The following is a 22,742-nucleotide window of genomic DNA, read 5'->3' as shown; positions in this document are numbered from 1 at the left end:
TCTCTGCCAGAATCTTGTGACTGGCTTCCGGAGCTGGAGGGAGGTGGGAGGGGTGGAGATGAGACGCCCCACCCCAACCTCTGCCATCCTAGCACCCTAGGTCACTGTCTTCCTTGCTGTTTCATCTTGGAGGACCCGGCTGGGGCAGGGAGGATGGGCTCTGGGGCCCTGCAGGGTCTGAGGATGGAGGGAGCGGCTCCCCTGTCCCCAGAGCAGCCTCCAGCAGGAGACGTGGCGGAGATGCTGGTACCCTTGCTGTTCTTGGCCCCTCACTTCGGGGGAAAGCCCAAACGCTGGGGTCTTGGGGACAGAAACCAGTCTGCCAGACTCACAACCCCCTGCTTGGCTTCTGCCTGCTCCTCTTTCTCTTGTCCCTCTGTCTCTCATCCGGATTCGCCTTTCTGTGGGACTCACTTCCGCTGTGGGTCTCTGCAGGTCTGTGCCGTTCACAGCCTCTGTGAGATAACTGGGTTTGAGTGTTTCCAGCTCTGACTTGTGGCTTTTCCTCACACTTTTGTTTTTTGTGGTGTTATTCTTTCCGTCTCACTGGGTCAGGTTCTCTCCCCCACTCTCCTCTCGGCCTGCTCATCTCTGCCTCTGCAGCTCTGCTTGTATCTCTCCTTCTAGCTCTGTCTGTCCTATCAACTTCCCCATCTATGTGCCATTCTCTCTCTCTCTCTCTGTCTCTGCCTGGGTTCACTTAAAAAGGAGTTTCTAGGTGTGCAGACACCCACACACACCCCCAACACACACACACACACACGCACACACACACACACACACACACGCAGAAGCTGTTCAGCGCTGACTGCCTCACTTTGGTCCTTGGCTTCAAGAGCAGCCTCCACCACAGGGCTTGGAGAGAGGAGGTCCAGCAGCTGGGTCCACTTCTGCTTTCCTAAGTGGTGACGTAATGCTGCATGTCCCCCTTTGTCCTTTCCCACAGCCAGTCTTTTCTGCAGTCTGGCCCACAGTGCAGAAACCCCAAGTCCGGAGTCATGTAGTCACCTTGCTAATGACAAGCCTTCATTGAAATGTAAGCCCCAGGACAGTTTTAACGGGGTGGTGAGGATTATGCTCTGGAGAAAGGATGACAGGCAGGGAGATTGCTTCGGAGCAACAAAAGCAGCTCACCTTCCCACCTTGACCGATGTCAGCCTCTGGGCTGGGACTGTTTCCTGTCCAGAGCCCTCTGTTTCTGGAGCCCTGTGAAGCTCCCCCAAATCCTCAGTCCCCTTGAGAATCAGAGGGACACGGAGACTACCCCCACTCTCGGTGGAGGCAGCTGGACCAGCATTCTGACCCTGCATCTGGGTCGAGGTCACTGCCAGATCTGACCCTGCCTCTTTGGCTTTGACCTCAAAGCGCTCTGCTCAGCCTTCCACCAGCTGCCTCGGGCTCCCCTGAGGTCTGCTGCTCACTGCTGCTGTATCTCCATGATTTCCCAAGTCGGGCTTTCCTGGGGAGTGGCAGAGAGATGGGGGGCTCTGATCTACATCCCCATGTGTGCCGCCCCCTCCCCCCAGGGATATCCTGGGAGCGTGCATGAGGTGGAGGCCCCCAAAGAACCCAGGGCTGCTGGCTGTTCTCCTTGGAACTGAACTTGACCTGGAGATGTTGCAGGCCAGTCAAGGGTGCTTGCGCAATGCTGCTCTGAGGCCAAGAGGCCGGCATGTTCTTGTCTTCGGTTTTCATTAAGTGCTCCAGAAGGGGCTGCTGGTGCTGCCGATTAGGCATTGGACTGCTTACCCCAAGGTCTGAAATTCAAACCCAGCAGCTGCTCTTCAAGAGAAAGCTGAGGCTGTCTGCTTCCATATAGATCAGTAGCCTTGAAAACCAAATGGGGTGGTTCTACTCTGCCTGTATGGTCACTGTCACCGAACCCTACCCCATGGCAATGGGATGTGCTCCTAGGCAGGCCTCTGTCTCATGGTTTGTTGTTTGTTATTGTTGGAAGCTGCTCTGGATGTAGCCCCTGACCGCTGACAAGCTCATGACCGTAGGGTTGCCGCTGCCCAGTTTGGGGGAGTAGATCACCAGGACATGCTCTGTGATCCATCTTCGTCTGGAAGGTCCGCTAGAACCTGCCCTGTGTTGGAGCGCACAGTGGGCTCCACTGATAGACGGGGCGTGGGCACACAGGAGGGCCACGGTGTGGAAGTCTCACCTCAGTCGCCCCCATGGAATGGGAGGTCCCACCTCAGACCCGCCACTTGTTCGTAGAAGCCACGCAGCTCAGTAGCAGCAAAGCTGGGAGATACTCCTGAGGGAGGCTTCTCACCCTGCGCCCTCTGCCTCCTGGCCTGGCCTGGCCGTGGGCAGGACTTCTGGGGCCCGGTATGAAAGGAAAGTGGCTGGGAAAAGTCTAGCTCAGGCTGTAATGAGCACAAAGGGTGTGGGGTGGGGGTAGGAGTTGTTAAGAAGAAGCCTCCCTATGTCCCCAGCCCCCTACCCTGGAAGCCCCCTCCTCTGTGCCCGGGACTAGAGCATTGATTGTGTTTCGCACAAGCCTAGTGGCAGCGGCCTCACATTCGTCACTAATTAATTTCCTTTTTGCAGTTCACTGGGCTCTCCCAGCGCCCGTGTCCCTTGTCTGGTACTTTTCAAGTTAAATGGCTAGAAGCGGGTCTGGGATTAAATATTAGTGTTAACTTGTAACTTAGTGTAAATCTATTGAACTGCATCCACTTTTACATAAATAAGCAAGAGAGCAGCATCCATTCTCCTTCGGTCAATACCAGGGCATCCACAGGTGTGAGTTATTAGCAATAACTGTAATTGCTTCCAATAGAACGATAAAGAGCGAGGGACCCATGGTGAGTGATGCGGTCCCATGGCATTAACACAGCGCCACGGCTTCAGCTGCGGGAGATATACTTCATCCGACACTGGGCTTTGAGGGGCTGGCCTTGCAGCACCGGGAGCCGGGCTCTTGCTGAATGGCTCTCCGGCTTCGGCAGGAGATCATTTTGAACCTTTCTGAAGCCGCCATTGATTTTTCCCGGCAGATGGCCCCGGGACAGCATCTCACCTTCACCACTTGTTTAATGGGGTTCTGAAAAGTTACAAGAAAGAGCAGGCACACGTGGGCCACAGTCCCTTGGCCTCTATGTAGCCTCGTGCTCCAAATTCCAGGCACTGGGTTTGGCTGAACCCCAGGCACCATGTCCCCTGTCCGTGGGTGCTGACTGTCCCTCAATAAGAGGGAAGGAGCCACAGGAGAGTAAGCCCATACCCCAACCAAGCCAGAGGCCCTGGAGTCCATTGCGACGTGTGGAGACCCTGTGTTCGTCAGGGGAGCACTGTGCTCCAGAGGGCTCGAGAGGGCTGATCTTTCTAAAGTAGCTTGCCGAGCACCTCTGGTGGACTCCTCTCGCCAGCCCCGTAGTTAGCAGCAAGCATCATGAACCATTCACTCCACCCGGGGACCAACACAGAAGTCACTATCAGGCTGTGTCCCTTACAAGGGGCCCGAGCTGTTCAGTCCACAGACATCCAGTCTTAAGGGGTCTGGTCCCACAGAGATGTGTTCCAACACCCGTTCCCGTGATCAAGCAGCGCCTTGTCAGGTTACAGTGGGGTAGAGATTAGGGAGAGGTCTCAAGTTCTCCCAAACCTCACACTCTCTCTCTTCTCCCCCACTGCGCGCCCCCTCTCATTGGTGGTGTGCGGGTCTCAGGCTGACAGACAGGACAGTCTGAGCACAGGACCGATTTCCCGCCGCAGGGACCCCTTACTCAGCTCACTGCAAAACATGCGTCCCTCTCTACACAGAGCTTCATTTTCTGCCTCCTTCCTGGTGCCAAAGTTCAGAAACGGGACGGTGATATCGAGGCAGAAGAAACACGCGGCCCTCTTCTGAATTGAGCTCGTCATTCCAAACCTGTTGAACCTTCCCAGGGCAGGTCTCGACTTTCCTCAGACAAATCTGAGTGCTCTACCTGGTTAGTACACCTCCCAACATGCGTGCTCGGCCCCACACTTCCGCTAAAGTCTGGACAACCTTCTCAGCCCCCAGCTGAGTGTGCTTTCTGGGTAGCTTCCGTCCCAGGAGCGTTAGCTCTCCAGCCGGATCTCCATCAGAGAGACGTGGACGGGAGGACAGAGGACGAGAACAAAGGCTGTCGGTGAGCTGTGGGGAGATGGCACGTGAACAGGGGACTGGCGTGGCTTGAGACGGACCCCGTTGGCACCCTGGAGGCCACAGGGGATCAGGCCTGTTGTGACGAGGGGGCAGGAGCAGCAGCACTTGGCCCTATGATGCTGATGGGTCACTCTTCAGCAGAACCACAGAGCGACGGCAATCTGGATGCTTCTTCTCCATTCACCAGGAGGCACAAAGCGGCACAGGGGCATCTGTTTACCCATTCAACACACATTTTGAAGGACTTTGTTTCAGCACAAGTCCCTGACCACGTGAAGCCAATGATTGAGGGGGGCGGGGGGTAATGGGAAACACCGGTCACCTTGCAGCACAGATGTTAGCAGGAAGCAGCTTCCCCAGAACCAAATTCTCGTTTCCTTGTCCTCTACTACGTAAGTTACCTTTAGCCTTCTGGGGAACTCAAGGTTTACGGTAGCCCGAGAAAGACTTGCATTCCAGGGGCCACATTGGCGCTGGCCTGCCATTTTGCCTGGGTGCCCTTTAACAGGGAATGGGTGAGGGTGTGGAGAGGAGAGACCCCCCTCTGCTTCCTACACCAGCAGAAATGGGCTTCAAGTAGTAACGGAAAATTTAGAAATTGGAATCCAGAAGGAAAAAGGGAAAGGGGCCTTAGAAATTATCCTCCCTACCCCCTTAGCGTTGCCAATGATTCCAGAAACAGTTCTTCACCTGCAGACTATGAAGTCTCTGAGCCCACGATATCAGGCCACAGAATGAAAGTGAGCGGGGTGGGTGGGTGTCCAGGCCAGCCGTTCATCACAAAGCAGCCAGAATGCTCGCTCTGCATTTCAGAACGAGTCCATAAATGCTCCCCCATCCTCTCACCTCCCCCTGGCTCCCAAGGTTCCATCTCCTAATTGCAAAGGCTTTTTGGCATGGAGATGTCTTTGGAAAGGAGAGAGGACTCAATTTGGGCCATCTCTCCAAAGAAGACAAGCGACCAAGGATGCTTCTCCAATTAATCAGCAAATGCCTGGCTCCGGCTTTCGGACCAAAGGATCGATTTACATAAAGCTACTTCTCAAGATGAATTTGCTGCCCCCCTCTCCTCCCCCTGCATCTCCCTTGTCCAGCCAGTATTAGACGTGCTACTGGATTCTAGATTGACAATGTCAGTTACGACACTCAAATTAAGGATGAAAGCCTCCGAGAACTGCCAGGGAAGAGGGACAGAGGGGAAGGGGGGGGGGGGGGCAATACGTCAGCCGCAGAGGAGGATGGCTTGCACAGAATGTGCTCCGTCTCCTAAACCCCACTGGGCAGACAGAGAGAATCAAATAAAGAGAAGGGGGGAAAAGGCCAGTCTCCATCCTTTTGAACCGGGGGAAACTCGCCACCAAGGTTGATGAATGAAACCAAAGCATCCCGTTGAGTCTCAGAGTGGGCAGGGGCTAGCTCAGGAATGTGCTTCGATCCTTACCATCGGATTTTTTTTTTCTAGCATCAGGCTCCTACACACAGTCTAAAGGCACCCAAATCACTCTAGAAGGGCCCATGGGGCTAGATGGAGCACACAGACCCTGGAGTCAGACTCCTGGACCACTCGGTCACCTTGAGGAGAGAACTGGAACAGCTCAGAAGGCACAGGTGGGCTGAGAGAGGGCGCTCCTCAATCCCCTGTGATGCAGCGGCCTGGCCACTAAACTGTGGTGACCCCAGGGGTGAGTGAGCTGTTGAGAAGCTGAGTCCGCACCGTTTGCTGGAGATGATCAGTCAGTCGTCAGGCTGGTCATGAACTCGCAGAGCTTAAGTTGGAGCTGCGTGCGGTAATTAAGGGCAGACAGCTTTGGTTTGGAACGGAAGCACTGGTGAACCCCTGCAGCCTGGGTGGTGAAGGGAAGACTGACTACGTCTTCTGATTCAAACGAGGTTCTCCACTTGGGGCAGCAGTGTGGAATGACTGGGATAGGTCAGGACCACGTAGTTCCCTGGATCCTAGATGTTTCCAGTCTGCTTGGTACCCCTCCTCTTCTTTGGATGCTTTAGGTTGACTCCAATTTGGGAAGACTGCTTCCCTTCTTTGGCAGTGGGAGAACGCACGGCTATATCGTCCAACTGTGAACTCCTGCTCTAGAACTGCCCTGTCCATTCCAGACGTCACTGGCCATGTGTGGCTCCTGGGCCCTTGGAAGGTGGCCGGTGCAAATTAAGACATATATCAGATGCACACCACCTCTCAAACCTTGGGATGAAAGGTTCATTAAATGTCTCGTTAAAGTTGTTTTATTGCTTGCATATTGAAATGAGGGTATTTTGGATATAGTGGGTGGGTATGCATACAATCCAATTTATATACGGGTTACATACAAATTCGTTGTTACTCTTATATTGATACCAATGGGATATTTCTGCTTTCCTCCATGACCCCATCAAGTTTCTGTGGGGCAGTGATGTTCTGGACACAGCAAATCCCTCTCAACGGGCTCCTTGTGCCTTATGCCTGGAGTCAGACTCGGCCGGGGACTGAGTGTTCATTGGTCAGCCCAAAGGACTGGTTTTGCTTGGATGTTTGAAAATTCACATCCGTGGGCCCCTCATGCCTTCAGCACACACCCACACAGCCCCGATGTTCACATGCAGCTTGCATCGCCCTGAAGCATCCACCCCTGTGATTCCTAAAACACCCGCCGAGGGCGACACTAAAGGGTGCCCACACTGGTAACCAAGCACAGCCCCAGCTGCCGTCTAGTCAAGTCCGTCCATGGAGGGAGACGTGGGGCAAACCAGAGTAGAAATGCCCCCAGGGGGTTTCCACAGCAGATTTTCCCAAAGTGGATCAGAGGACATTCTTTTGAGGCACCTCTGGATAAACTGGAAACTCTAAACTTCAAAACAAAACAATGTTTTATTATGAATTAGGTGGGGGGTTGTTTACATGTAGGATCACCAACTTTGTATTGCATCAACCCACCCATCCCTGATAGTTTACCGTCCCCCTTTGATGGCTCCCTCTCCGGAACCCCCACCTGAGCTTCACCCAAGTTCACACCATTAGCAGTGGGGCTCATTGCTTGCGCTCCCTCCCATGCCCCCCCCTTGGCAATCTCCGTTCCCTTTGGTATGCAAGCCTTCGCCTGACTTTTTTGATTTGTTAGCACTGAGCTCCTAAACCATTTGTACCTGTACCTCCCAGGGACTCCTACGGCAGCCCTGGCACCAGACTCCACCTGCACCTTTGGTCTCAGGTACTCTCACTCTCCCTTTGATCAGACAGTTCCCTGTGAGTGCCCGTGGGCAGCCCTAGCCGGTCCCAGGCTCTCCAGGACCCTCGGAGTGAACCTTGGCTTTGTTTTGCTTGAAAACTAGCCCTTGTGCCAGGGTCACCACCGCAGGTGTCTGCCTCTCAGCCTGGCTGCTCTGTCACTTGCCCGGAGTGATTTCTCTCCAAAGTACAGCTTTCTGGAACACAGGAGGGACCCACTCATCTGTGATCTCTCCCTGTAGATCTGAGGGCATCCAGGGAGCAGAGTGCTTGGTCTGCCTACTTCTGCCATATCACTGGGATGCCAGGATCGGCTGTGCTAGAACCTTACAGAAGACTCTTCTAGGTTCTAGGTCAGCAGTTATAGATCATCCTCCAAACTGGACTACCGTGTGACTTTCTGTCAACACACACATTAGATTTGGTCACGCACCTTCAGTGTCCCAGTGTTCCTCTCCTGATCCGGCAGATATTTTGCCAAACATTCAAAATTCAAACTCACAGCCATCGAGTCCATGTCAACTCAGAGTAACCCTGTAGGAGAGGAGAGGACTTCCCCTGTAGGAGAGTTTCTGAGACTCTAATTCTTGTCAAGAGTAGGAAGGCCCTTCTTTCTCTCATGGAACAATGGTGGTTTTGAACCGATGACCTCTAGGCTTGCAGTCCGATGCATGACCACCATGACACCACCAGGGCTCCAGCTGCCTTTTTAGTATTTCTTGTTCACTTTTTCTTGTGAACTGGGCTAAGGTTTATAGAACAAATCGCTTTACACTCATCAATTCATATACATTTGTTTCATGCCACTGCTCTCAATCCCACAGGGTAGCGTCATTTATCCCATTCTATCCCTGTGCTTCCCATTCCCATTCCTCCTCCTTTCCTCATGCTCCTGAACTCTGTCTCCGGGGAAAATGCTGCCCTTTTGATACCGAATGGTTGGTTATTCGAAGGTGGGTGGACATCAGGGATGAGTTCATTTCCAGACCCTAGGGGTCACCAAGGGCCACAGCCTCAGAATTCCAGCAGTCTCTAGCTGACCAGTAAGCCCAGTCTCTTTGGGGGTTTCGAGTTCTGCTCCACATTTTTCTCTCACGCTACCAAGCACTTTCTGAAGTGATCTCTTCTAGAGCAATTAGCACCGGAAGCCTTTACACCTGAGACGCAGAAAGCCTTTGCATCTAGTATCCAAGAATTTCCCTGAAATGAGACTGGAGACTTAAAGATAATAAGATGCTATATTGGCTAAATTGATGCTAATAAAATGAAGACAGTAATTTGCATTTATATACTACATTAGAGTTCAGAAAGCACTTGCTTATCCATTATCTGTAATGCTTAGCCCAATCTCCTAGACATACAAATCGAGACTCGGAAAACTGAAGGCATCTTCTTAAAGACACACAGCCCAGAAGCAGCAGAGCTGGGCATGAGTGTGATCGCTAGTCCCAGATGCTCCGAGGTGTACTGAATGTGCTCCTGGAAGCATCCTCTGCAGAGTGTCTGATTCAGTAGGTCCCAGGTGGATCCCAAGAATCTGCGTGTTTAAACAGATTGACTATGGAACATCTCATACACTCAAAGTACCCACCAGCCACCTCCCTTAATTATCAAGTCATTGTCAGTCTTGTTTCATCTGTACTCCTCTTCTATGGTTTCATAAAACTAAACCCAGACATCATTCCATCCTTAAGCATTTCCATATCTAAAAGATAAAGACTCCAAGGGAACAGAACTGAAACACCATTATCACGCACGTAAAGTAAGGGATCTATGCATTTTTTCAAGGCCCCGTAGGGACAGGGAGCCCCTGGCCCCCACGGGGAGGACGCTGCAGCAGACCACGACAACTCTCTGCTCCATCTTCCTCCTCTCCTGCTTTTCATCAGAGGGTCCACTTTGAAATAAAGAACAACGTACTTGATGAAGCAAGCCTGGGCAGCCCTAAGTGCTAGTGGCTTAAATTGACATCTTTTCCGATTTTTTCTAAGAACTGAGGCAGTGTGTGCCGCAGGAAAAGGCAGTCACCAGATCTGCTCTTTAGTGAAGGGGCGGCACTGGCGGTGTGAGTTTAGAGAAGTATGGGAAGCCAGGGCTCTCACTCTTGCTGGTGACGAGATGTGACATGGCCGTAGAAGAACTCTCACCTTCCTTGCAGGACACCAGGTTCAATTCCTGGCCCACGCCCTGCACATGCGACCACTAGTCATTTGTGTCCGTGGAACTTGCGAGTTTCTACAACACCGAGAGGTTTCAGTGGTGCTTCCGACTTCATAGCTGCCGTGGGAAGAAAGGCCTGGCAATCCCCTTCCAGAAATGAGTTCCAGCCTCCATCCGATGACGGCTACCTGATCTGCACCAGGTCCCGGGCTCGTGCAGGCCCGGCTAGTACGTGTTCTGCTGTGCATGTGTGTGCTGACCCCCGGGCAGGTGGCCACCCCAACACCAGGCTGTTACCTCGTAGACAGGGCAGAGGTGAGGACAGACACTGAGTCTGTTCACTTCTGGATGTCAGCACCGGCCACACGTGGCTGTTGGGGGAAACCGAAACCCCTCGGACATGGACAGCCAGGTTTAAGCATCGGAATGAACCAAAGCCAAACTCGGTGCCATTGAGTCATTTCTGACTCACAGCAAGCCCTGCGGGTCAGGGTGGAGTGGCTCCGGTGAGTCTCCGAGACTGTGACTCCTGGCTTTCTCCCTCAGACAAGGTGGTTTTGAAATCCTGATCTTGCTCTTAGCCGCCCAACCAACAAAGCATCTGAATGGAAGGGCTAAAAGGCAAACCCAGCAACTGCATGGTAACTGATCGCAAACCTATAGGCCAGAGTATAAATGCTCCATAGATTTTCAACGACTATAAATCTTTTTTCTTTTTTAATTTAAACGAATCATAGTTTTATTCAAAGAAGATAATTCACATAGTGGTGATTTCTTTAAAAAATTCATTTTATTGGCGGCTCTTACAGCTCTTACCACAATCCATACATACATCCATTGTACATATGTTGCCATTCTCATTTTCAAAACATTTTCTTTCTACTTGAGCTCTTGGTATCAGTTCATTTCCCCCCCTCCTCCACCCTCCCTCCCTCATGATGCTTTGGTAATTTATAAATTATTGTTTTTTCATGTCTTACACTGACCACTGTCTCCCTTTACCCACTCTTTAGCTGTCTGCCTACGCCAGGGGTTGGGTGGAATATATCGATCATTGTGATTGGTTCCCCCTTTCTCCCCCCAACCTCCCCCTCCTGGTATCACTACTCTCATTATTAGTCCTGAAGGGTTTAGCTGACCTGGGTTCCCTGTTGTTTGAGCTCCTGTCTGTACCAGTGTGTGTGCTCTCATCTAGCTGGATTGTAAAATACAACTGGGGCCATGACAGTGGGGGCTAGCAGGGAAGCATTAGAGAACTAGAAGAAAGTTGTGTGTTTTGTTGGTGGTATACTGTACCCTAACTAGCTCGTCTCTTGCATGTGGTCCTTCTGTAAGGGATGTCCAATTGCCTATAGATGGGCTTTGGGGTCTCCACTCCATCCTCCCCTTCATTCACATGGTTATGATTTTTAGTTTGGGGTCTTTGATGCCTGATACCGGATCCCTTCAACACCTCATGATCACACGGGTTGGTGTGCTTCTTCCGTGGGGGCTTTGTTGCTTCTGAGCTAGATGGCCGCTTGTTTATCTTCAAGCCTTTGAGACCCCAGTCTTTTTATCTTTTGTTAGCTGGGCACCGTCAACTTTCTTCACCACACTTGCTTATGCACCCATTTCAGGACTGTAAATCGTTATGGGAGCAGACTGAACATCTTTATCCTGGAGGTGGGTTTGAACCACCAACCTGTGGTTAGCAGGCCCCTCCCCCCTTGATCCACTGCACTTTCAGGACTCCAAGCACAAGTATGGGATACGGCTAGGACCCTAACAACGAGCGTATCAGAGGAGGCAGAAGGAAAGGAGCTCTTGCTGCTATCTTTTATTCAGTAGCTTCCTAACACCAAGTGAGCAAGCAATGTAAACTCCTGCAGCAATGAAATATTCAGAAGCATAACTGGAACAGTGGGAAATCATTGGGGGTTTCAGTCCCCCGTTGATACTTCGATTCTCTGGCCCCTTGAGATGCATGGCAGTTCTTTCAGGAAATGACTCGGTGACTCTGCTGTAATCTCTCTTGGACAAAGGATGCCACCGACTGACACCCAGCTGGAGGCGCCAGGGCTTCTTAGCTGTGACATAGGCGTGGGGCTCATTTGGTTTTTGACAGTGACTCAACTGCAAACATATAATCTTGCTGATTAAGATAAATTGCCTGGAGAGGAGATTTATCTATTAAGATAAATCCGCCCTGAAGTCCATGTTGTAAGGTCCCCAGGGAACAATTCTTCCCTGCATGTCTGCCCCTCCTGCTGTCTGAAATGAAGGTCAACACAACAGTGATGTCTTTCTCCCTCGTTCCTGGAGCAGAGGGGGGACCACAGACTGAGTGTCCGTGACTGGGCGCAGGACTCCATCTGGGGAGTCAGAGACAGCAGCTATCGCAGCCAGGTTGTTCGCTCAGGTCCTGCAGCACCCTCATGGGCACTGGGCATGCCTGTGTCCATTGCTGTGTCTGTTCTCCCTCCCCATCCCACCCAGGGTCTCCCTCAGCCACACTGGCCCCATGCTTCACCGCACGTGGCCTTCTTCCCCGACAGCCAATCCCTCCTGGTGCTGTGTCCAACACGTGGGACCATGTTCTGTTGCCGTCTATAAGCTTCACACTGGCTAAGTATTTGAAGTAGATTTCCTGGAATCTCTTCTTACTCTGGAAGCTCTGCTGACACCTGTCCACCACGGGTGACCCTGCTGGTCTTTGAAATACAAATGGCATAGTTTTCAGCAATGTTGGCCAAAAAGTTACACAAACTGACAGCCGGGTGGTGATCAGCTTAGTGTAGGCTGGTGGTATTGAGAGTAAAAGACATTTAAAATTCATAGGTTACTCCTCATAAAGTTTATAATTCCCAAATGAGTTTTGATGGATATTTAGCATATCCGTGGACTGGATTCTTTCTAGCAGGCAGTGCATGTGAACATGAGTTTCATATATGCTCAGACCATGTGGTGGTGGTTAGATGCCGTCAAGTGTGTCCACCACACTGAAGTACTGCTAGGTCTTGCGCTGCCCTGGGTATGTCTAAGTCCCAGGGTCGATCCATCTCCTCAGAGGTCTTCCTCTTCGGGGCTGATCGCGTAATTATAACATGTCCAGAGTACATGAGACAAAGCCTCACCATCCCCACTTCTTTTTTTTTTAATTACGGGCTCATACAACTCTTATCACAATCCATACATATACAGACATCAATTGTATAAAGCACATCTGTACATTCTTTGCCCTCATCTTTTCAAAGCATTTGCTCTCCACTTAAGCCCTTTGCATCAGGTCCTCTTTTTTTTCCCCTCCCTCCCTGCTCCCCGCTCCCTCATGAGCCCTTGATAATTTATAAATTATTATTTTGTCATCCCCACTTCTAAGGAGCACTCTGGATGGACTTCTTGCAGACTGAGTTGTGAGTTCCTTCGGCGATGGTCACCAGCACCATCATTCCGATGTTCCCATTGTTGTGTGTCTGCCCTCTCCATTGTCCTACGGCCACAGGAAGACGAGACTGTGCCAAAGAACCTGGCTGCGGCCAGACACGCCTTCGTCTTTAAAGTGGCCTCCTCACTCTTCTGCACTTTACAGCGGTCTCGTGCCGCAGATTCACCCAAGGCGATATTTCGTTAGATTCTTGCCTGCTGCCTCCGTGAACGTTGACCATAGACCCAAGTCAAATGCAGTCTTTGTCACCTGTTCTTTTTTCCCATTTATCCGAATGTTGCCTCCGGGTCTGGTTGTAAGGGTTCGGTTTTTCTTTACATTGAGTTGTCATCCATCCTGAACCGATTGATCTTTGCCAGCAAGTGCTTCCAGTCCGCCTCTCTTTCACCAGGCAAGATGGTGTCATCTGCATATCACAAGCTGTTAAAAAACAAAAGCCGAGCTACAAGCCAGATGCCAGGTTTTTCTTGATACAGTCCAGCTTCTCAGACTATTTGTTCTGCATAAATAAGTATGGCTAGAGGAGACAACCTGATGCACACTTTGACTGATTTACTTTTAACATTTGATTAGGAGCTCTTACAGATATTAATACAATCCAAACTTCCACTAGATCAAGCGTAAGTGTACAATGGCTGGCGTCATCATTTTCAATACATGGTCTTTCTTCGTGAGCTCCTTGAGACCAGCTCCCCTGGATTCCCTCCCTGCCCACTTTACCACCCCCCTGACCCCTTTGTCTCTTATATATTGTTGTTGTTGTTTATCCAATGTAGAGGTTCTGCATGCATACAACAAAGTGTTCTAGAATTCCCATTCTTGTCAAGGTTGCCCATAGTTTGCTATGATCCACAGTCTAACACAATGAAACTCAGACCATAGAATCAACCTGATAATCCACTGCCCTGGGCCCAAATTCCAGATTATATCCATTGTAGCTCATCTCTATTTTAGTTTAACATTATCTTTTTATGGAGTGAGAAGGCACTGCGAAGATTCTCACGGAAAGGAGCCTATACAGGGGAAGGTAACAAAGTGTGAATGGCCTGGTGTCCCATTCAGACTGGGTTGTTACAGCATTCTTTGGTTGACTAGCTTCTTCTGTGGCCCCTTTGGAGTCCTTGAGTGGTGCAGATAGTTAAAACGCTGTACCGCCAGCCAAAAGCTTGCTGAGTCCACCCACACGCTCCTCCGAAGCTAACCCTGGCAATCTGCTTCCCCAAGCTCAGCCACTGAAAGTGCGGTCGAGCGCCGTTCCCCTCTGACACACATGGAGTCACCAGGAGTCAAGGGCACGGCAACTGGCTAGTGGCCTCTGGATGCTGGTCTCTAAACGTCTGGTCTTCCAGAAGGTGATTTTATTACTGTCTGTGGACATCCTAATCTAGGGAACCGTCCTTCAAGCATCGTATGAAAGCTTTGTGGTGGATCCCCTTGGGTCCCTTTTGCTGGTGTTAGGGCCATTCCATGCTTGTTTGCATTTTCCTGCTAGAGGGTCAAAGCTGGGAACCTCTTCAACAGTCTACTTTTGAGTTGCAATGGTCCCGCACGTGCGCTAGTGGAGAACCTGGAGAGTCTGGGAGTTCACATTTCTCTTGGATGGTCCCTCCAGCAGCTCTGCAAATCCTCACAGTCATGGAAATTCACAGGGGCAGTTCTACCCTGTCCTGTAGGGTCACTATGCATCAGGATTGACTCGATGGCATTGAGTTTGCTTTGGTGTTTGGATGGTCCCTAACCAAGTGCTTGATACAGAGCTGTGAAGGCCACACCCCCTTTCTCAGAGACTATCCTTCTTCCCCACCCTGCTCCCTCTTCCATGGTCCCTTCTGGGAGCACGTCTTTACACAGTCACCTCACCAGTAACCTTGGCTCACGGCTTCTCAGAGAGCCCATTCCAGACAGACCCTTTTACTGTATCAAGAGTTCCCATTTTCCTCAAAGGGATCTAGTGTCAAATATGGATACTTTTGTCTAGGTAACAATGGATACAAAGCCTCTCATCTTTCCCCTGACTTCCATGGAAGCACAATGTGCATGCATCTTGCCACTTGCAGAATTGGAGGCCCATGCCCTCCCATTCTCAGGGCTAAAGGGGGGGGGCAGAGTCCAAGACATGAGTGCAGCCACTCGTGGTCCCAGGTGCTGTGTTGACTGTGCCACACGTACCTACCTGTTCATTTTCCCGGGGCATCCGTGAAGTCACGTCTACACAGAGCCCCCCTGTGGAGATGGCAAGAATGAGGCACCGACCAGTTAGTTGCACGTGTGCGCATGCAGCTACTAAGGGGCTCCACTCACTTCACGACTACTAGGTTGTCCACATCTTGGGGAAATTCCTGGCCCCAATTTGTAGCTCAGAAATAAGTTGAGATTGGCACCACGGAGCAGCCCCCACCCCCACCTCCTGCCCATCATCACCACCAAACTGCCCCTAACACAGAGAGCACTTCCTGGGAGCCCAGAGGGGACCAAGACAAGTTCAGTGCCCCCCACCCCGGAGCAGAGGAGACCATTTCCTGCCCCTTGTCTTGTCACGTGGCCAAGGTCAACTCCGGCCGATAGGGGTGGGGTGAAGGTGGGGACACCGCCCACGGCCACCCGGAGCATGAGCACAGCCCCCTCCCGGCTGCAGCGAGAGCTACGGGAAGCATTTCAAAAGCTGCCCTGAACTAGACAAGCTTTCAATCCATTTATCAAAGTGTCTGCACTTCCCGTTTCAAGGTAGATGAAGCAATAATAAATTTGCGAAGAAAGTTAATCTGTGTCCAAAGCATTTTAGTAAATTAAAAAGGAGGGCGGGGGAGTTGGATGGAAGGGGGATATATTGGTTCTTGCCAACCCCTATTTGACTTACTGTCTCCTTAATAAGTCCTCTCTGGTCTTGTGTTTTTGGATGGAATAATCAGCCGGTTAATCATTTTCCGGAAGCTGGAAAATGCACTTTAGCTAATGCAGTTCTCCTTTCCCTCCTGAGCCCTAACTATGGAAAAGTCATCCCAATCCCGAGCCAAGCTGCCCACCACCCTTCCTCTTCTCCCTAGAAAACCGCAGCACGTCTCCCATCCGATGGCCTCCAACCCTGTCCGTCTGGCCTCGCACATCTCAGAAGCAGCAGTGGCAGCACCCTCTCTCTGGTCACGTCCAAGCGGCTCTGCACTCCTCACTGAGCGCTGCCCCCACCGCCCGAAGGGTGAGGCATTCAAACCCCAGCCAGCAATCAGCCAGAACAGGCTCATGGCATTCCAGAGAGATTTTGTTATTTTTATTTAAGCGTCACCTGAAAGCCCTGGCTCTCATCTCTCAAGGAGAGTGCTTGACAGTAGCTCCGTGCTCCGACATCCTGCCGAGATAAGTGTGCTCCTAGGGACCCTCACGGAGGCCCTGCCATCATTGGGAGACACGGTTACTGAAAATGCAGCACCCGGGCCTGGGCCCTCCCCCACACCCCCACCCCCAGCCCCCCGTCAGGAACACCATTAAAGTTGTCTCTACATCAGACCACTGGAGGTATTTATGAAATCAATATACAATCCTGCAGCTCATGGCGGCGGCCCTATTGTTAGCTGGGGACAAGAGGCTCAATGGAAGAGAAAATTAGCAAAATTGAGGAGCAGATTGGTCTGGGAAGAGATGTATTCCTTACCATCTACCATTTTGCTCATTTGAGACAGGAAGGAAGCAATAGCAGGGACATGCTTTATCCCGACATCCTTACACTATCCTTACATTTACAGTTCCTTCGGACCCAGACACTATAGGGCAGGGTGGACCAGTTCCGTGAGGTTTATAAGCCTGGATGTCTTGATGGGAGCAGGAAACCCCATCTTTCGCCCATGAAGCAACTGGTGGGCTCAGACTGCCAACGTTGCTTGGTAAGCAGCCTAACGCATAACCCACTATGCCATTAGGTGGATTCAGGCTCCCCGGTGCCCGGTTTGTAGCCAAATGCTTGACTGGCTGTGCCACACAGGGACTCTGAAACTAGGAGTTAACGCCGGGTGTGTTTATAGAAAGGAATGGTAAACAGAAAACCAAGGAGCTGCCCAGCGGAAGGCAGGGTCATGTCTGTGTGCTTGGGAGTCTACCAGCATCTCCACTCGATGGTTCTGACAGATGTGTTTGCCTACCACCCTCCTCTCTTCCGTCCTTCCTTCTTTTGCAGTGCAAACCAGAGACTGCACAATGGCTCCCCCTCCCAGTGCGTTTGGGGACCCTTCCCCTCAAACAGGTAGCACACTGTGGGAATCATGCCCCGCCTCCAGCTTCCCGGCACAGGCAGAGCAGACCGCTGTGAGCTTCTTTGGCCTCCCTTTGCTTTAGACTTTGGCCATCCACCATTCATCAGGAGTGTGGCTGGAGTTCTTCTCTCGGAGTGTGAAGCCAAAGCCAGCAGCCAAGCCTGGGGGTGGGGGAAGGAGGGTGGCAGGGGGGCGGCACATTGTTGTGAATGGGGGCTTGGCGGCCTGGAGATGGCCTTCACTTGTCAGGAAAGACTGGGCCCATAGAACGTGGCTGCTGGAGCCTCGGGTGTAGCCCAGATGCCTGGTAGAAATCGAATTAGTAGGATGACAAGCCCAAGGCCCCCCTTCTCCTGGAGGCTGATGGAGAGCAGCGGTGTGGCCTTGGTGACACTGGCTGACCTCTGCTGTCATCGTGTGCCTTTGTTCTGGGACCGACCCCAGGCTGGAGCCCTGTTCATTGAATCAGGCCCAGCCTGGAGCCTGCCCTGGGCCCATCGTGGTTCTGAATGCACTTACACAGCTGCCGGCAGAGGAAATGGGTTTGAGATGGGGAGGGGTGTGTGTGTGAGCACTGCTATCCCTCCCCAGAAGTCACTAGTGTCTACTGCTGCCCCAATTCTCATGCTTTTTGGTGCCTAAAATATCTGAAAGTGGTCCCGCATGACCCCCAAGGGAGAGCGAAAATGGATATTCCCCTTCTACATGCGACTACTTCCCTCCTGACCCCCTGCAGAGGGTGAATTCAAGAGGCCTGCGTTTTCATACAGGATGGTTTTCCCAAATGTCTTTGGGCTGATCCAGAAGTTTAGATTAGGCATCTTTGGAAAACCAATGTGCAGATGCCCGCGGGGACAAGCCATCTGTTGGACAAGTGAGGGTGTGCTTTTGCCTCGTGATCCAGCGCTGTCAGACGTTGTATCAAGGGACTAACCGGATGACTGCCCCGAAATGCATGGGCAGGGAAGAAATCCATCCGAATGTCTCTTTAAATGGCAACCAATCGATCGATAACTAAGTAATTGAATGCATACCCAACCACTCAAACTATTTGGGGTCGGATATCCTCCTGTATAATTGGACGGCATGCCAAAAACTCAAGTCGGCAGGGAGTCTGTTTTAACTTGGGCAGAGTGAACTGCCCCGTGGGGACGCCAAGGCTGTAAACCTTTATAATGCGGACTGGCTCATCTTCTGTGTGGCGGGTGGTGGGTTCAAACCACTGACCAGAAGGGTGCTTAACCATCATGCCACGAGGGCTCCTTGAATGACCTACATCGACTTAATATGTTGTCCTAGAAGTACGGTGTAAGAGACAGGTGTCCCCAAGGTAGTTAGTGAAAACTAAGTTGTACCGGGCTGTGTAGTACAAAGTCCTATTGGCTAAATGTATATGTAAATGTGTATGCATATGTAGTACACTGTTGTTTCACTTGCTATACTGAGAAACCTGCCCATGTCTCTAACTGTTTGAATAGGATATAAGGAGTGATCTCTGGTAATTCTTAAAATAAACATAATACCTGAAAGTTGTGTGTGTGTGTGTGTTTTCTTAGCAAAAATACACCTGCTACAATCAGAGTAGAGCACAATGGTGTTTCTGTTTGGAAGGGGACCTATAGCGGAGCAGAGTCTTCCCCTTAGAGGCGAGAACTGCTGTGCCCTCTCCCCTCCCCCCGCCCACCCATGCTCCGCCTCTCCAGAAGCTTCTGCAGCCTGTGGCTCTATGGGAGAGCCTGGCCCAAGAGCTACACCCGCCAAGACCTGGGGGATCTTTGCAAATAGATTCCTCACTGCACCCTCCTGAGGAGGAAAGGAAATGTGTGCGTTAGGTCTTGCAAACTATTATGAAATCGTTCTTGCGCAGGGGCTTAGAAAAAGAACTTGAGGCTGTGGGGGTGGTTAAAGAGGGCCTCGGGACAAGAACGTGAGGGGCCGGCCAGGGGGACCCCCACTTTGGACGCATGGATGGAACTGCAATTTGAATTCATCATGTCTGTCACTGGGAAGACCAGGAGACCCTCAGACGTCTGGGGACACTAGAGCCAGCGGAGGTGGCCACGCCCTTCAGAAAACCAGAAGGGACCGGGCTCTGTTCCCATCCCAGATGACAAAGGCAGAGTCCCCAGGGACTGTGAGAGATTGAGTGGTGCTGACCCTGGGGGTCATGGGGGAGGGGACAAGGTCATCTCTGGGAGGTGACAAAACACAGCCCATTGCCCACTGTCTTGGCTCCTGAGCTGGAGGTATGAAACCACCCACAGAGCCTGCCCTGAGGGGCGCTGCTCCCGCCCCAGTAACCATGTCAGCAAAGGCCTGCAGGGGAACAATGTGCCCGACCTGAGAGAGATGGACCAACCCCAGACCCCCCAGTCCCCAGAGGACTCCTCCTCCTCCCAGGGGTTTTGCTATCTTAATGAGATGCGGATCTCCAGCTGGGCCTGGGTCTTTAACGCCTGTGCCTCTTCTCTTCTCCTTTAGAGACCTGAGCGAAAACCAGATCCAGGGGATCCCCAGGAAGGCCTTCCGCGGCATCGCTGATGTGAAGAACCTGTAAGTGTTGTTTCCGTTGCCGCTCTGCAGACCCGGCTGATCAGGGCTCCAGGGCGGTGCAGCCCGAGGGGAGGTGGCACACTCTGCGGCTGCTGGGTGCTGCTGTCAGGAGCCTGGGAGGCAGGCTGAGGGGGGCCATGCTCCAGGGGTTCAGGGATCGTGTGCTGTGGGACAGAGGACTCTTCCTCCCTGGTTGTTAGGGTCACAGGCCTGAGTCGGAGCCTGTCCCCACAGTGGCACCTTTTTTCTCTTTAATGTATCACTTGGTGAACAGTAACTGCTCAATAAAAGGGATGGGACGGTGCTGCCAAGCTAGCTGGTATCAGTAAGGGGCTCCTTTGCCAGACAATTGGGCCTCCTGGGAAGACATCCATCCATTAGAGAGTCGTTGCACGGTCTGGGGTGTTTGGTTTGATTTGTTTGTTTTGTTTCTGAAATTACAAAATAACAGAGAGGTAGCCTTTCCCAGCTTCTCCAAATGATCGAATCTTGCATAGGATCATATAAAACCAGGAGATGGACCTTGGGACAATTCACAGACCTTAGTCTTCGGATTTCATCCGTCTCACACACACTAGCGTGTGTGCCTCTGTGCGTGCGTGCGTGTGTGTGTGTGTGTGTGTGTGTGTAGTTCTGTGACATTTTATCCCCGGTGTAGACACACACAACCACCACCATATCACGATGCGGATGTGGCCCACCACCTCCAAGAGCCATGCTGCTTTTGTGAATGTCCTAGTAACCCTTATTACTTTCTGTGTGGCTCCAGTGTGTGCACCTTATCCCTGGACCCCTACCTTCAGGACGAGTGCACTTTCTGCCCTTCCTCCCGAAGTCCCTGGGCTGCGGCCCTGTGTGTGCAGAGGGAGGCAGGCACCGCAGAGAAGGCCTGGTTTAAGCAAGCATGCCTGCCCACTGGCCTCCTCCCCGGGCTCGAAGTGAACTTGAGCAGTCTTGAAGTGGCTTTTCTTCACACCTCCACTTTCCCTGTACTGAATGCGGGGGCTTCCGCTGGCTGGGGTCCCCAAAAGGAAGCTGGTGATGGCGGCCAGATGTCGGTCATCCACCTCCCCCGGGCTGAAGCCTTCGATGGAGAGTTTTGTTGTTGAGCACCAAGAGACAGACGCCCACGAGGACAGAGACATCTGGGAAAGGGGGGGGGGGGGGAACCACTCTGCCAGGGGCTCTTAGACGAGAGACCTCGCGGCCGCTCCCTCCCCGCGTGCTTCCTGGAGAGGGTGAGGAGGCGACGGAGGAACTCGAGTTCCTTCGCAGGACAGGTGAAGGAAGACCCAGCATGCTGACGCTCTATATCTGCTTGAGAAAACGATATGTGGGAGAACCAGACCTTGGAGACCACATAAATAAATAAGGATGCTCAACCTCTGGCTGTCCAGCGGCATGTTTACCACTTCAGGATGCTGTTATAATGCTTGTCCCTTGCAGGCCAGGGACACAAAGATGCGCACGTGATCCAAAAGCAACAGACTGGACTCATTGCCATGCAGCATCCGGTCCAGAGGGGAACCCAGAGACCCTCAGACACCCCACAGTTAGTTCCACAGCGGGTAAACTGAGGCCCAGCGCAGGACAATGCCAGCTTCTTCATGGTGGGCCCAGAATGAACATCTTCCTGGAATGGAATCCATTTGTTGGATCTCATGGCTCTATTGTAAATTTTTAATGGCCATGATTTTTTCTAGTCTCCCCCCATGAACTTCTATTAAACCTTCTTTTTCTGGGCCACACAGATGCACATCCTGTTTATTTTCAGGATTGCAGAAAGGGGCGTCCACTCACTGCTTAAAAGAATTAACCAGCATAACTAGCGAGGGATTGAGTACTTTGTGCTTTTATTCCGTTCTATCAGCCTGATATTGGGCAGGACTTAGAAGGCCCAGAAGTATAATTCATGTGAGGAGATTCACTCCATAGACTGGGGACAAGAAAATCAGTGCTCATTGTAGAGAATGTTAGGTGTGTATCGGGGCTTGAGTTCAGTTTCAAACCTGAAGGGTGATTAAAAGGGTGGCCTTGACCTCAGAACATGCAGTCAGGGTAGAAGGTGGCATGAAAACAGGCAGCTCTGGGAGGAAGTGGGATGCGCAGTGGTACACAAAAGGGATTGAAATGGGGGATTAAAATAAAACGTGTTTCAATGGTTGAGTGGGAAATTATTGTCTCTCTGTAAACCTTCCTAAATCAAAATTAAAGCTTAAAGAGAAGTAAATAAAATAAGATGTTTTCTGGTGGTGACTGAAAATATCTGAATGGAGGGAAATAAAGTAAACTTGCACCTTGAAATAAGTCCAAAAGAGAGAGTGAGAGAGGACCTTCAGTCGTGTCAGGATCAACATGAAGTTCGGCAGAGGAGTGCAGAGGAGTACTGTGTTGTCAGAGTTTCGGGGAGGGAAGAGGCTTTAGGCCCTGTAGCTAGAGGTGAGACTCTGGCTTCAGAAGTTTGATCAATTCCATCTGAATTTGATGTGTGCTTCCTACCAAGTCTCTGGCATCAGGTGTGTCCCAGGACACCTCAAGCCTAGGTTTCTTCCCCTGCACTGTAAGGATGGACTGACTTACTGACGGGGTTTTGTGAAGGTTAAAAAACTAAGGCCTATAGGCAGTCTTGCGACTCTGCTTGACATGGGAAGCATTTAGAAAATTCTAGCTGTGGTTGATACCGTATGTCTATTGTTGGTGTGACGGTGAGGATTGTAGTTGGACCTGACTGAGACTGCAATGCAGAGGGTAAACCAGGCATAGCGTGTTGTAAGCCGGGAGGCAGAGCTGGGTGGGGAGCTTCAAGGGCCAGGAGCAGAGAGGGCTCCGAGGAGTAGCGGGACCGTGGAGCAGAACGGTGGGTGATAGGGTTGGAAAGAGAAGCCGAGACTGTATTATGGAGACTCTGCTGCGAGAGGCTGGGCTTTAGATGCAGCTACTGGGAATGTGGTTGGCCTCTGAGTGGCAGTGGTCATGACGACACCATGCATGCTG

The 22,742-nt window shown here is 51.6% G+C and overlaps 1 protein-coding gene across 1 annotated transcript in view; it reads left to right on the top strand.

Annotated features, from left to right (window-relative positions):
* SLIT3 (slit guidance ligand 3) overlaps positions 1–22,742 on the top strand; it is a 705,033-nt gene that overhangs the window by 464,347 nt on the left and 217,944 nt on the right. Inside the window, exon 5 of the mRNA XM_075541934.1 lies at positions 19,677–19,748. Coding sequence (XP_075398049.1) covers positions 19,677–19,748 — 72 coding nt within the window. The remainder of the gene's footprint in view (positions 1–19,676; positions 19,749–22,742) is intronic.

Source organism: Tenrec ecaudatus, chromosome 2 (genome assembly GCF_050624435.1).
Source record: "Tenrec ecaudatus isolate mTenEca1 chromosome 2, mTenEca1.hap1, whole genome shotgun sequence".
In the NCBI taxonomy this organism is placed as follows: Eukaryota; Metazoa; Chordata; class Mammalia; order Afrosoricida; family Tenrecidae; genus Tenrec; species Tenrec ecaudatus.
This window is presented reverse-complemented; position numbering and strand designations above follow the sequence as displayed.